General features: G+C 43.8%; 1 protein-coding gene across 1 annotated transcript in view; it reads left to right on the forward strand.

Moving 5' to 3' along the window:
• LOC147659644 (phosphatidylinositol 4-phosphate 3-kinase C2 domain-containing subunit alpha-like) overlaps positions 1 to 13,276 on the forward strand; it is a gene marked incomplete at its 3' end in the record, with an annotated part of 452,383 nt that extends 439,107 nt beyond the window's left edge. Inside the window, exons 15-17 of the mRNA XM_086951581.1 lie at positions 8,116 to 8,258; positions 11,928 to 12,116; positions 13,180 to 13,276. Of these exons, the coding sequence (XP_086807707.1) occupies positions 8,116 to 8,258; positions 11,928 to 12,116; positions 13,180 to 13,276 (429 nt within the window). The remainder of the gene's footprint in view (positions 1 to 8,115; positions 8,259 to 11,927; positions 12,117 to 13,179) is intronic.
• Positions 13,277 to 15,380: the final 2,104 nt, after the last annotated feature.

Genomic DNA, 15,380 nt, shown 5'->3' on the forward strand with positions numbered 1-15,380 from the left:
CGAAATCACACCTGTGTCCCTCTCAAAAGCTCCTTTTCATCGGAGCGGTTCTGGACTCGGCGCAGTTTCGGGTTTCTCCTCCGGAACGGCGGGTCCGGGATATACAGGCTTTGATTCCCATCTTTCAGCCGCTATCCCGGGTTTCGGTCAGGTTGACGCTGCGGCTGCTGGGACTGATGGCTTCCTGCATCCTTCTGGTGCATCACGCCCGGTGGCGAATGCGGGCTCTGCAGTGGGACCTGAAGTTTCAGTGGGCCCAGCATCAGGGCAACTTGTCCGACCACGTCTTGATCTCGGAGGGCACTGCGAGACAACTGCAGTGGTGGCTTACGGACCGCGATTGGTTCAGAGGCAGATCCCTCTCCCTTCCCCAACCGGAGCACGTTGTCGTGACGGACGCGTCCCTCCAGGGCTGGGGTGGCCACTTGGGAGAGGCAGAGATCAGAGGCATCTGGTCTCCGGCGGAGTCCCGGCTCCATATCAACCTGTTGGAGCTGCGGGCGATTCGTCTAGCACTGAAGGCATTCCTCCCCTTTGTCAACAGGAGTGTAGTGCAGGTGTTCACCGACAACACCACCGCCATGTGGTACTGCAACAAACAGGGCGGAGTGGGGTCGTGGACCCTTTGCCAGGAGGCTCTGCGCCTCTGGCAGTGGCTGGAACGTCAGGGCGTGACCTTGACGGTTCAACACCTGGCAGGCTCTCTGAACGCCAGGGCGGACGAACTCAGCCGTCGGTGCTCGATGGATCACGAATGGCGTCTGAACTCGGACGTGGCGCAAGGCATCTTTCTGCAATGGGGAGAGCCTTGGTTAGATCTATTCGCCACAGAAGAGAACGCGCAATGTCATCAGTTCTGCGCGTTGGAGTTTCCAAGACGGCACTCGCACGGCGACGCCTTTCGGCGCGAGTGGAGTTGCGGTCTGTTATACGCCTTTCCGCCTATACCACTTCTGCCCAGAGTGCTGAAGAAGATCAGGCGCGACCGGGCCCAAGTTATCCTTGTGGCTCCGGACTGGGCTCGAAGGTACTGGTATCCCGAGCTACTCAGCATGTCAGTCGGTCCCCCGATCCGCCTGCCCCTTCAGGAGGACCTTCTGTCGCAGCAGCAGGGGACGGTCCTCCACCCGAACCTGTCCAGTCTCCACCTCCATGCTTGGAGATTGAGCGGCGGCAGTTGAGGCCATTTGACTTGCCTGCTGAAGTCTGTGATGTAATTCTGGCAGCCAGGCGTCCCTCCACTAAGTCGGTGTACGCCTGTCGGTGGAACAGATTTGTGGCATGGTGCACAGCAAAGGCTGTGGATCCTCTTTATGCCCCTCTTTCCGAGGTTCTTCTGTTCCTTCTTTCTCTTGCCCAGCAGGGCTCTGCTCTGGGCACTATCAAGGGCTACCTTTCTGCCCTTTCAGCCTTTCTAAGGCTTCCTGATTAGCCTTCTTTGTTCAAGTCCCCGATTGTAACGAGATTCTTGAAGGGTATCACACACATGTATCCACCTGTTCCGTTTGTGATGCCTCAGTGGGACTTGAACCTGGTTCTTACCTTTCTGATGTGTGCTCCCTTTGAGCCCCTTCATTCTTGCCCTCTTCGTCTCCTGACTTTGAAGACGGCTTTCCTGGTTGCCATCACCTCTGCCAGGAGAGTGAGTGAGCTCCAGGCTCTTTCTGTCCAACCTCCTTTCCTGTCCATTCATCCTGACAAGGTGGTTCTGAGGACTAGACCTTCTTTCCTGCCCAAAGTAGTTTCTGCTTTTCACATCGGGCAGTCCATCACCCTCCCTTCCTTCTTCCCGCCTCCGCATCCTTCAAAGGATGAAGAGCGGCTCCATCGTCTGGACCCAAAACGTGCGCTTTCATTTTATATGGATTGCACACGCCAGTTCCGGGTGGATGACCAACTGTTTGTTGGCTACGTGGGTGCGAAGAAGGGACGGGCGGTGTGTAAACGAACCATCTCTCGGTGGGTCGTTCTGTGCATCAAAGCGTGCTACTCTTTGGCTCGGAAGGAGCCTCCTGTTGGGCTGCGGGCCCATTCCACTCGGGCCACGGCGGCTACTACTGCCCTGGGCCGGGGAGTCCCTTTGCAGGACATTTGCCAGGCAGCTACGTGGGCCTCGCTGCACACCTTTGCGAGGCACTACTGCCTGGACAGTCAAGTCCGGAGGGATGGCTTCTTTGGCCGTTCTGTCCTCCAGGACTTTCTGGTGTAGGAATGTATTGGTTCGCAGACCCACCACCGGGGTTGGTATTGCTGGGGTATCTATTCTAAGGTAAGGAATCTAACACTAACGTGTTTCTTTCAGATGAACAAGTTACTTACCTTCGGTAACGATATATCTGTAAGAAACATTAGTTAGTGTTAGATTCCTTACCGAACCCACCCATCCTCCCCGTTCTGCGAACTGATACCTAGGGTTAAGGACATCCCTTTCAGGGCCCTAGTTGCAAATGGCACCAGTGTTGGTTCTCTCATGGCTCTGCGTTTTCTGGCGCGGAAAAGCTGTGTACAAAGAACTGACGTCTGCGCGCGGAGGCGGCGTCTATATACTCCAGCGACGTCATCACGGCGCACGACGCCGGACGTGGAGCCGCAGGCGACGCCTGCAGACGACGCCTACCGACGCGCAGGGGTACTGCTAAGCAAAAGTTTCCGGATCCAGACTGACGCCTGGGGATATTCTAAGGTAAGGAATCTAACACTAACTAATGTTTCTTACAGATATATCGTTACCGAAGGTAAGTAACTTGTTCATATGCCTAATTCCAACATTTCTTGTATAGTTATAGGAAAGTAACTAGTATGTACCAGAACCTTGCACGCAGCAGGGTAACCCTTTTTATAAGTTCATCCGACGGTTATAGCAGCAGAATTACACAATGATGCTAGCATTTGTATACAGTTGATATCCACTCCAAGATGGCGAGGACAGCCACTCTGGGGCAACATAGAACAATTCAGTAGTCCGTTTTTCATAGCTACCCAGGAAACCGCGGTTTCGATATATTCAAACGGAGGCTTTCAGTCCTCTTGGACACACCACCTTGAAACCAGAGTGCAACGTAAGACGCCCCGAAGATTTAGGTAAGCGATAAGCTCCAAGAGATACTGACTAGTAAATCGGGTACGTTTTAAAACAGACCCCGACGCCCACAGCATTTGCATATCATTATCGAGCAGACCACGATTCGCGGTCCCTGCATAACAATAAATACGACCACTATGACATATGTTTTGTATCTCTTTCAGATACACGAAACCAACAGCGATCAAAGGTGCGAGAACCGTGAGTCCTTACTCGATTTGAGCATATCTATTTAAGACGTATCCGCGTTTGACCATGCATGTTTCTTTACTCTTTTATCACCTAGGTTAAAGCAAAGACATACAACCACAGGTATGCTCATTATTACAGCTGCAGAATTCGAACTGACACACATTTGTTGCCGAGCCTAAATAGATTATAAATCAATACCGATCATATTTTTTTATATTTTACATTACAGCGAACTCGTCGATTGACTTTAATGGAGTAGTGGTAAGACTATAATCCAATGGTTATTGATACCCTCAAGGTATAGCGGCAGGAACATATAAATTAATCTCATCCATACATTTATTTCAGATCTTAGACGCTGACCAAGCATTCTCACGAGGTATGAAACAACGTCAGCATATTCTAACTAGAAGAGCATCCATGAGCATTAACGCTTAGTACTTTGGTTTACAATATCCCTTTTTTTCTTTTTTAGTGATAGCCCCTGAGGAAGGCACACTGGTGCCGAAATGCATTGGGCATACGATCAAGATGTGTATTGAATCAGAAATGTGGTTGTGAATATTTCGCAGTAAATGTGATAAGTTTAGCAAATGTGTATAACAATCATGATGTGAAATGTTTGTTGAATAACATGTGACGTATAACATGAATTACACAGAAAAAAAGAAAAACTAAATCAATGACAAAGATTGGATACATTGGTTGTTTATATTGATTAAAACATTAGGTGTGGTACATCACCAAAAGAACAGTGCGAGACTGGACTGACACCACTGTTGGTCTACATACACAGGGGTGTGTGCCATGTCGACTCTGTTTAGTTCTGTTACTTAGACACTCAGCCTGCAAAGGCAGTGTGTGGGTGTCAGAGTACAGGGCCCCTGAGGGTGGCACAATAAGCGGCGGTTGACAGCTTTTGACCTTCCACCCGAAGTCTGTAATGTCATCTTGGCAGCCTGGTGACCCTCGACCAAGTCTGTATATGCCTGTAGATGGAGCAAATTTGTCCCATGGTGTGCAGTAAAGGCTGAGGATCCCCTTTCTGCACCCTTTTCAGAGGTACTTTTGTTAATCCTCTCTTTAGCCCAGCAGGACTCTGCTATGGGCATTCATGGAGGCTATCTTTCTGCCATATCTGCCGTTCTCTGCCTTCCTGATCAGCCTTCTCTTTTCAAGTCCCCTATTGTAACTAGATTTCTGAATGGCATTATTCATCTCTTTCCTCCTTCTCCTTTCGTAATGCGGACTTGAATCTTGTCTTAACGTTCTTTATGTGTGCTCCCTTCACAACTCTACATACTTGCCCTATCAGGCTCCTGACTGTGAGGACTGCCTTTCTTGTTGCAATCACCTCTGCTTGAAGAGTGAGTGAGCTTCAAGCTCTGTCCTCCAAACCTCCTTTTCTGTCTGTTCATCCGGCCAAAGTAGTCCTTGCACAAGACCCTCTTTTCTGGTTACCTCTTTCCACATAGGACAGACCATCACTCTGCCCACCTTTTTCCCGCACCCTTCTAAAGAGGGGAGAGACTCCACCATCTGGACCCTAAACGTGCGCTGTCTTTCTATTTGGACTGCTCAAAATAATTCCGGGGTGACTATCAACTCTCTGTTCGGTATGTGGGTGCCAAGAAAGGCAGAAGCCCACCATCTCTCGATGGGTTGTCCTATGCATTAAAATCTGCTACTCCTTAGCTGAAAAGGAAGCTCCTGTGTGTCTGTGCTCATTTCAGCAGGGCTACGGCAGCTACTAATGCTTTGGGGCGTGGAGTTCCACTCCTTGACATCTTCCAGGCAGCCACGTGGGCATCTTTGCACACGTTCACCAAACATTATTGCCTGGACATTCAAGTCTGGAGAGACGGCTACTTTGGTTGTTCTGTTCTCAAGGATTTTCTGGTGTGAACTTAGTTCGCAGACCCACCTCCGGGGTTGGCATTGCTGGGGTATCTATTCTAAGGTAAGGAATCCATAACTGTAGTCTCGTTCAGATGAACAAGTTACTATTTGATGGCTTCAGTACATAAGAGTAGGCCTTTTTGAGGCCAGGCAGAGCATAACTATTCACTAATCCGGAGAGTATATTTAAGAGGGACTGGAGAACTGGGCCTTATGTGCCGGGCGGCGCAGGGTATGCCCTATTCCCCGGGCTCACCTTCCTTGTTACTAAGAGAGACACAAGACACTCCGTTGAGCTTGGAAGCCAGGTTTATTATCTGCAGCTAAGCACAGTTGTCCTAGAAGTACATGCAAAGTGTAAGTTCTAAGGAGACTGCCACTTCAGTCCGTGGCGTACAATCTCTTAAACTAAACACATTTACAATATCCCACTCCCCGCACACACAAAACGAACCAATAGGAAAAGTTGGAAAACAAGTTATCAGGTATCTCAGTATACGCCTCTTTCTCAGACCCCGTGTGTCACCCCTGCCAACTAATTAATCAATGATGGTGTTCACAATCCCCTCTCGCAGGTGGCAGGACATGCTAGTGTGTCTCAAAGGATAGTTGTGTAATAGGAGCATACAAGGAGAGAATAGCGAAGGCCAATCGGATAAGATAGTATAAGGGAAGAATAGGAGAGGGTAAATAGTCGGCTGAGACAGGGATCAATCGAACCAGACATGGATTAGCGAACTCGGCCAGACCCTGACATCGGGTTTCATGAACAAGGACAATAGAGTTACTTTTTAACTGAAAGGACACGTAGCAGCTGGAAAAGCAAAAGCATCGCGTTCGCCGTGCTGCCTGAGTGAGGACAACACAAAATGGTGATAGGACACAAAATGGCAGCTAGATACGGGACGAAATCTGAAATCGCAGAACCGCAGGACTATGCATGGGCCAAAGGTTGCTTTTTAAGGAGCCCTTGTGAATGAGAGGCAGTAAAGCTGTGCAAGTCCAGCGTGCGTAGGCACATTATGTTAAAAACTGTGCCAACCACAGAACCATATCTTTTATGGCTCAAAAGCATTCATGATAGTTTTTTATGGACGAGGTTTGGGCTTGATCTTTTCTCCTATCTCTTGGCTCAACCGCGTGGCTCCCACAGAGGTCAGTGTCTCCTGCCCTGTGGCTGCAACGGAGAGAGTCTCCTCAGGATATGATGCACTTTTTAATGTTCTGCAGTTTTTATGATCTTCCCAGAAAATTATTTATTATCCTTATCCTGAAAAAGGCTGGTTTCAGAAGAGTTAAACCAGCTTTAATCTTTTTACAACTTTTTTCTACAGATACTGTTTTGCACACTCTTAATTTTTTAAGGGCAGCCCTAAGACTCAGGTCAAGTTGTGATTAATGTCTGCACTGTAATCTATGTATTTTAGTTATAAACCCAGTGTAATTTGATGCATTAACAGTTGTTAACCTGTATCTTGGAACACTTTTTTAATGATGTTTGTTTGATTTATATGGTTTTACTCATAAAACTGAATAAAGTTTGTTGATGACGATGAACAAGTTGCTTAACTTCGGTAACGATGCATCTGTAAGAGACTAGTGTTATTTATAGATTCCTTTCCGCCGCACCCATCCTCCCCGTCCTGCAAACTGACTTCTAGGGATAGGTTCTCCCTTACAGGGTCATAGTTATGTGCACCAGTGGTAAGTGTCTTGCATTGCTCCACGTTTCTGGTATAGAAAGTTGTGTCAGAACTGACGTCAGCGTGCAGGGGCGGCGTTTAAGTAGGCTCTGCAACATCATTCCGGCGACCACAATTCCTACGACAGATGCAGAGTCGACCCAAGCCACCTACTGATGCGCAGGGGTAAAGTAAAATCTCCTTATCCATTCTGAAGCCTGTGGGTAATTCTAAGGTAAGGAATTTATAACGAACATATGCCTCTTACAGATACATCGTTACCAAAGGTAAGTAACTTGTTCATTAATGCTGGTGCACTGCAAGAGAATAGAGCAGATTATTTAAAAATTATGTCTGTGTGTTTACCTAAGAAAGTTCAAACATGAGTTAATCCTAATTGAATTTTAAATTGGCCTTTACTTCTGATTTAGTTGCTCATAGTGCCTCAACATTCATTCCTTGTAGAGATGGAGTGTGTTAGTATTTTATACCTAATTACTAGAAGCTGCACACATTTTAAAGAGTATTGGATCCTTAGAAAAATTGTGTTTGTAGTACGAACTATAGGGACAACCGAAGATTCTTTTTTTATAGACCGTGCGGATTGAAAAAAAAAATGCATGTTTTTTAAATGATTCCTATTAAAATTAAATTGGTTTAACTGAGAGTAGTTTCTAACTTCCTTAATGAGTTGAAGAATTAACAAAAAAGCTATCTACCTCAAGACAGATGAGACAAACATTTTTTCTGGAGACTTGACTAATTTGCTCCGAACAAGTTAGGTTAAAGTATAGAATTGTGACCTTATGTCAGGCTTCTGCTGACATCAACTCCTGCCTTGTTCTGGAAATTATGGTCCGAAAATAAGAGATTTCAGTAATTTGTGTGTAATCATTAATCCATTAATAACGTGGCTGGGAAAATGTGTTTTCTCAAAAAATAGATGACTGTTTACAATCTTTTGAAACATTCTGTGTTGTGTGTGACCTTTACCTTAAAGGGGATGAGTGTCCCGCTCGTGTAAGTTGTATGGTTTAGGATTTTACCTCTCCAAATAGATGATCATAGACAAGGTCAAATCATGCATGTTTTAACCTGTATAAGCATAATTTTCTCACAAACATTAAATCAGGATAAACATATTAAAATTCAGTAAACGTCTAATTAAAATTACTGCAGTAAGTCACTTGTTCTTAAGCAAACATTTGCAGGAATAAAATTCCAAACTGATGCCTTTTTAACTGTTTTAAATCCTTTAAGGTTGATTTCCCATCAGCAACAATTTACATTGCCTATAAATCTCCAGCGCCTGGTAATATTTCAGTGCAACACGATCTGGAAAAATTGGATAAAAATCTAAAGCTGCGACTTCTTACGATTCTTTCCAAAGACTCCATGTTTGGGTATGTGCTAATTGTGATCTGTGGTTTATACAGAGTTTTCATAGAATGTATTTGGATACATTTGCAAATTGATAAAAATGGTTTTAAATGGTCAGCAGAGCTTTACCTAATGTTGTGTAAATAGGAGGGAAATGAAAAAGTTAAATGCAAAAGTAAGATATATATATAGCAAGTCGTTGGTCAGTAGGTATAAGTTACTTAAAACCTTCACTAACTACATGATGTGAATGGAGCCTAAACATTAAAGTTGGTTAGTCTAGCATTTAACTCAGCGGCCACTTTCTAGTTGTAACTGTGGAAGTATCAAAGTGCCAATTAGATGTCATTTCATAACATTGTTGATAAATCATTGCCTTCAAATATTGCTTCAGCTTTTCAGTTTTGAAAGCACCTCCAGTAAAGGGTGGACAAATGAAAACCATGGTCTACTAAACATTTGTGAGATTTCATTAACATTAATTGGTTATATATTTATTTAGGTATTTTGAAAAATACATAACATATAATATTGTGGATTGTACATTCATCCTGAAAGTAGTCTCTTAGCACTCTTGACAGTTCATGAACACTTTTTGTTTTACAGTCTCAATGGTTGGGATTTTATCAACCTCTGCCGCCTCAAAGGCTGAGTGGGCCTGCCAGAATTGAACCTGTGACCGTGGGGTCAACAAAAGATTCCTGAAGTGAATCCATTAGTTCACTGAGCCAACAGACTGTGCTATAGTTTCATACATTTATTTGAATTATAATTACGTGTTAGGAGCTTGTATTTTTGTGCAACTGTCACAGAGTCCCAAAAGTAGGCACCAAACTCCCATATTCTGTGGGAACTGAAATGTTTGGCTGCATATATTAGATTGTCATTTATACCTCATGTGATGCTGCTGCTAACCTCTTTTTTTGGTTTTGTTCGGGCTTTAGAGTTGCATGCAAACCCCTTCTGAATGACTAACCCCCACATCACCTCCATGGTGACTTTTTATGGCAAAACAATACTTCAGCAGGAAAAGAAAATAAGCATGTGAAATACACGAGTGGCCCCATAATAATTGGTCATGCAGCTCATTCCAATCAAATAAAAAAATTGATTCTGTGTACCAAAGTCGACAGTAAACAGATGCAGAGACTCACACATAACAGAAGACAGGAGATAGTTTCACGTGTAAAACGTGTTTCCCCGTCTGCCTCTGAGTGAGGTGTTTGACCAATTATTACAGGGCCATTTGTGTGTTACACTGCAGGGTGCTTCCACCTGATCCTGTACAGGTGAATGCCATCTGCATAATTTCATCTTTTCAGACAGGTTTTAGGAACCCACATACAAGAATTGATGCAGGTTCCTTCATGCCTATGCTACATTTGGTATGATTGTCTGATGGCCTTGGCCCCGAAAAGACCCAAACAGTAACTAGGGGTCGAAACATCAACATCCCTCCCCAGACTGATCCTTGTATTTAAGTTACATGCGTGATCTTGCATATGATGAAAAACAAATCCCTTGCTGAATATTTGACAGGTATATGACAATTGGGGAGTTATGCACAGTGTCTTGCTTTTTATGTTCACATTTACATGTTTTTCACTTCGTCTGCAAAATTGCTATATGTTGTATCCTACTTTTAGATCTTTGCTATAAGTGAAGAGAAGGAATAATCAAAGATCTACCAAGAGTACCTTGATATACATTCAATGGTTTTTATGCATACTTGCCATGTGAATTTCCGATCACAACAAGTGAATCTCATGGGACAATTGGTATAGTCCCCTTTTGGGAAGATTCGTGCCTCAGGTCAAGTTTATTTAAAGATTTGGAACTCGTATGTGGTCCACAGAAAGAATACAGTACAGCATTTCAGAATACAAAATGTTAAGATATCGACCCTATTTTTAATTTGTGTAATCTAGAGATTACTTTAAATGGGTAACAACAACATTAAAAAAAGCTATAACTAGAACATAATCGATACAAGTGTAAAAAGCATTTAAAACACAAAATCTGGCGAACAAATAATTTCATTCGTAGGGGATAATAAGTCTACATCGTCAGCCATTGTTTAAACCTGATAATTCAGTAAGTGGTCTAAAAAACGTGCAGTGATATAGAAGCGGTGCAGGACAAATAAATAACATGTGTTTGTTCTTGGACAGCATAATTACAGAAATTACATATATTATCCCTGCTGGGTAAATGATGCCAGCTGGCAATTCAAATCTTTAATGGTAAAATATCGAGACGTAGTAGGGACCAGTAAAGTATAACAGCATGGTCAATATTCCAAGTTAAATATTGTTGAGGCTTTCTCCTAATAAAGGAGTTCGCTATCGGGTTAAATTCTGATTTTTTTTTTCCTGTAATCCGCTTTAAATTACAGCTCAGATTTGAAGAAACCTGCTTAATATAGACTTTTAGTTGCTGCTCAGACCAAGAAAGTAAATATTCTTAATTTGAATCAAACATGCTTAACTGTATATAACATTTCTCTAAAACAGGGACTTTTCTTACTTCAAAGTTCTCTTTAAGCATAAAATGTCTAAATGACGGTACATGACTTAATAGCCGAAAATCCCAGCTGATCAGTGCAGAGAGACCTTGTACAAATTCTAATCTTGAAGAGGCGCATGTGCAGAAGAAACCACAAAGTTTCCTCAAAATAAATTAACCTTTCTGCCTTATCCAAAAAATGTAATTTCTTCACATCATTTAATATCAATGCATAAATCAGGTTGCAAGGAATTTTTGAGAAGCACATGGACACACTCTCGTTCTCCTCACAGCATTGCATTTTCCCGTTTGCCTGTGATTTAGCCTTAATAATACTCTGAGACATATGATCTGCATCATCCAAGTTACTTGACATGATTTTTCCCAGAAAGGGGTATGACCTATCTACATTTAGTTTTTCTTTACCCAGGTGCCAATTGTAGTATTTGTGGGAGACAGTGTTTTTAAATACCAGGCTCTTACTTTTAGAAACATCAATTTTCAGAAAATTTGTACACATCAATTTCTGCAATAACAACTATTCAATCTCTTCAGTGTTAAATCCAGGATCAAAGTGTAATCTGGACATAGTGGACAAGACTCCTTCATACCCCCAATTTTTGGCAAATCACCCGTACGGAAGGTAAATCAGCAATGTTAAGAGAAAACCGCAGTGGAGCCAAAAGACAACCCTCTTTCAGGCCACTTTTAGTATCAATTACAGGCGATAACCCCTTGTGTCCCCCTGCCCATTAACACTTGACATCATGTGGCAGAGTCTAAACAATAATTCAGTGTAACAGGGATCTCAGGATACCAAGATCATATAACTTTCTCTATAATGTAGGTCGTTCAACTTTAACAAATGCTGTTGAAAAATCAATAAAGGCTGCAAATTGTTGTGAACCTCTATTTTCACATATTAATCGGTTTAAAGTTGAAGGGCTGTGATGATATCTAAAGTCAAGTGATTTTTCCTACAGCCAGATTTCTCTAATGGAATGATCTTTTCAGTTCCCACCCAGTCGAGTAAATGTTCTTTTCACACAAATATGAAATACATACAGTTGTTTAGACAACTTACATTCAACTAACCAGCTCTTTTTAAGATTCTTTATTCCTGTTTTTTTGTTTTGTATTCACTGTCTGATATTATGATAACAGCAGATTATTCACTTTCTCTGCAGACTTTCTAAGGAGGAGAAGGAGTTTTTGTGGGATATGCGATATTACTGCCATGAGCATAAGAACAGTTTACCAAAAATATTAACTAGTGTGCCTAGCTGGAATGGAGCTAACCTGTCTGAAGTGTATGCACTCATAAATCAGTGGCCTCCTTTAGCACCTGTAGATGCAATGGAACTGCTTGATTCGAGGTAAGTTAGAACGCACAAGATGTGGTCTTGAGGTTGATACAAAAGTATTCTGGTAACTGAAAAATATTACTGATTCTATTCTATTTAAAACATTCCTTTACGGTTTTCTTGAGACAATAGATTTCCAACAGCTATCATTTATATTCCTCCAGCTTTTAGTACCTGGCAGGCTCAATTGTTTAGATCATTTCACATCTCACATTGGTTATGCCATCTAAGATAAATTACCATGTGTCATTACAGAGCAGGGGAGACCCAGCCAAATGTATACACTTATTCATGAATGCCTTTCTAGATATATGTATATATTTGAACACAAATCTGAATAGATCAACCCACTGTAGTGACCGCTTCAGAGTATTTGTAGAGTGAGTGCACAAAGTTAGGGCAAAGGACAAAATCATCTGCATAAAAAAGCAATGAGGAGAGACTGAGTGGATCAATGCAAATTAACATTAAATGCAAATGTTCTGAAATGCTATTCTACGATATCACTTGAATTGATTGAAGTTTGAGGTACATCAGAACTCAGAGTGAAGAGGGTGAGATTCCTTCAGAGTTCCAAAATTCTTCCCTCATGCTTCAAACCCTTGGTTTGTGATGGAGTGGCATGGCCTGACCAAAATGATTTAATAGTTTGATAATATTTAGCTCTTTGACAGATGCTGAACCTTAAAAAATCTTATCTTTCCTGAGCTAGAGCTCTATTGAAGTTCTCTTAAAATAAACCAGTCCCCCTTTTCTAGTACGGATTGTGCTTCTTGAAACCTGTTTTGAGCTTACTGCAGTTTAATTAAGATCTTGTGTAAACCCATTCCTGCTATGCTCTCAAATTATCTCACACAATTCATCTTTTTAAATCGTGTATTTAAGCAGGTATGACTACACAAGGATATTATATGATTGTTAAATTCCAAAAATGTGGAATCCTCACCATAGAATATGTTCAGATACTGTCATAAACAGACTCATGATGTATAAGGAGTAGTAAAAAGAAATGTTTACGGCAAACATGTTTTTCAGGTTTCTTTTCATCTTAGCAAGTGATCTCAATTCTTTGCAGGTTTGCAGATCAGGAAGTTCGTACCATAGCAGTTAACTGGATTGAAGCCATGATAAGCGATGATGAGTTAGCAGATTTCCTTCCACAATTTGTGCAGGTGAGGATTGTTACACTGACAGATTTTAAAAATAATAATTTTGGAGCTTAAATCTTTTAAAGCTTTATTTGCCTCAGCATAATAATGCCATCTATTAGTTAATATTTAAAACATACATTTAAAAATCTGAAAATGTTGCTACGGCCCTCATATAAGAGGGTCTGTTTGTAGCCAGATCCTTTGAAAGTAATAAGTATTAGAATTCACCCCGATTTTCCTTTGTCCTTCCTTTCATTGTTTTAAGAATGATCCAGTAATCAGGGTGTGCCTAAATTTTCAAGTCCTATTCTGAGCACAGTTTCAAACAAGCGAACAGGACAGTGATTTGATTTTTAAAATACACATTGTGATTACAATTACACGTGTCCTCCGATGTTATGAGGCTCATCCATCATGTGTTATACTGTTGTATCCACACGATATGTTGGTAGCACCCCATGGATTTCTTTTTCTATGTTTTCAGTGATACTTTCTGCCCTTACAAAACTCTAATAAAAACTTCTTTGAAATCAAAAAAGAATAAACATTTTGACTTGTGGGGATTCTTTTACAGCCATGGCCTGGTTGTAGAAGCACGTCTTCATGATTGTCTTTTTCCAAAGTTATTCATGGAAAATAAATGTTTTTTACATTCTGTTGATGGTGCTTTCAAAGGTATGTGATTGGAGATACGCACCATTTGTTATTTTGTTTGGTCTACAATTAGTGCTTAACACCTTGGCTGCTAAGGGTTTTCCCGCTGTGTGATGAAAAGTGATTTTCCCCATTGTTCATGACAAGGTCAGCTCGTCATAAGCACAGCTCCACTGTGCCTCATGACGAGCTGCACAATTTGTGATCGCTACAGAGGAAAAAGTTTCCAAAGGGAACCTTTATTGATCCGAACACAAATGCCTGCTAATGCTCAACCTTATCCACTTTGAGATGGTTGTCATGCCTAAACGTAACTCTCAGAGGCAATAACTCCAGAATACGTTGCTTCTTTGTCATTGCAGCTGGTCTTAAAATATGCACACCATCTGTGTTCCATTAACTCTATTTTAAAGTTTGAACCAAAATTATCCAAATCGTCTTGATAGGGGGCGTGGCCAAGATTGCGAGGTGATCGGTCACACTCTCCGCGAGCTCCCACGAACCTAGGCCCCTAGACCGTGATTTTATGCAGATCTCCCCCCGGTCTGCTGGTGAATTGCAACGGAGGTGGTGGAGCGTCTGCGGGTTCATCCCGGGTCCCTTGAGCAGCCTCGGAAAACGCAGCGGCAGAGCCCCGAATAGCGAACGAGGGCACGAACGGAGTGGAGGAGGGGCCGAGAGCCGAGGCCCGCTAGCAGAGGTGGAGGTATAGAGACCTGGCCTGGAGCGGAACCGAGCGGCGCGGATCGCCTAACAGTGGAGGCGAGGCCTTAGTGGAGTCACCGGTGGAGCCCCGCGGCGAGGGGACACCCAGATGCGGATGGCGGCAGGGCCGGGGCACGTGAGCCTGCATTGCTCCCCTACGCAAGGCCGGGGACGCGGCCTACTAATGGGGCGGCTCGAACCCCTGCATGAGACTGGGCGGCAGCAGGCCTCGCTGCTGGCAGGGTGAAGGCGAGACGCTGGCAGCGTTGAGGATAGCAGCGGAGGGCAGGACCCCTGGGGTGGTACTGAAACGCCGCCGGAGAGAGGAGTTGCGCCAAGGTCAGCCTTCGCCTGTGGAGCACGGCCCTGGTGGTGGAGGTGAGGCGTCGAAGGTGGAAGGGCCACAGACCAGAGGCGGCTGCTGGGGGACGTAGCTCAGGGGAGCAGGAGAGAGTGACCGCATCCCCCCCCCCCCCCCCTCCCCCCCTGTGAGCCACGTGGCGGACGCAAGGTCGCAGGGCCTGGCATAGGCCTGGTGGGACCCCGGGACTAGCTGGGAGCCCGGACCGTATTGGAGTGGAGGCTCGCCAAGAACCGGGACTGGAGTGCGGCGCGCTCTAACGACTTGTCCCATGCGTGGTGCCTTTCCCTGATTGCACCAATAACGAGGGGCAGTGGCGCTGCCGGGGTTAGCCCCTAGCCTTGGAGGACGGACACGGCGACCCGAGGTGATCACTTAGGGGAGTAGTGGACACGCCGCGGCGAC

This window comes from Lissotriton vulgaris, unplaced genomic scaffold (genome assembly GCF_964263255.1).
Source record: "Lissotriton vulgaris unplaced genomic scaffold, aLisVul1.2 SCAFFOLD_1245, whole genome shotgun sequence".
Lineage (NCBI taxonomy): Eukaryota > Metazoa > Chordata > Amphibia > Caudata > Salamandridae > Lissotriton > Lissotriton vulgaris.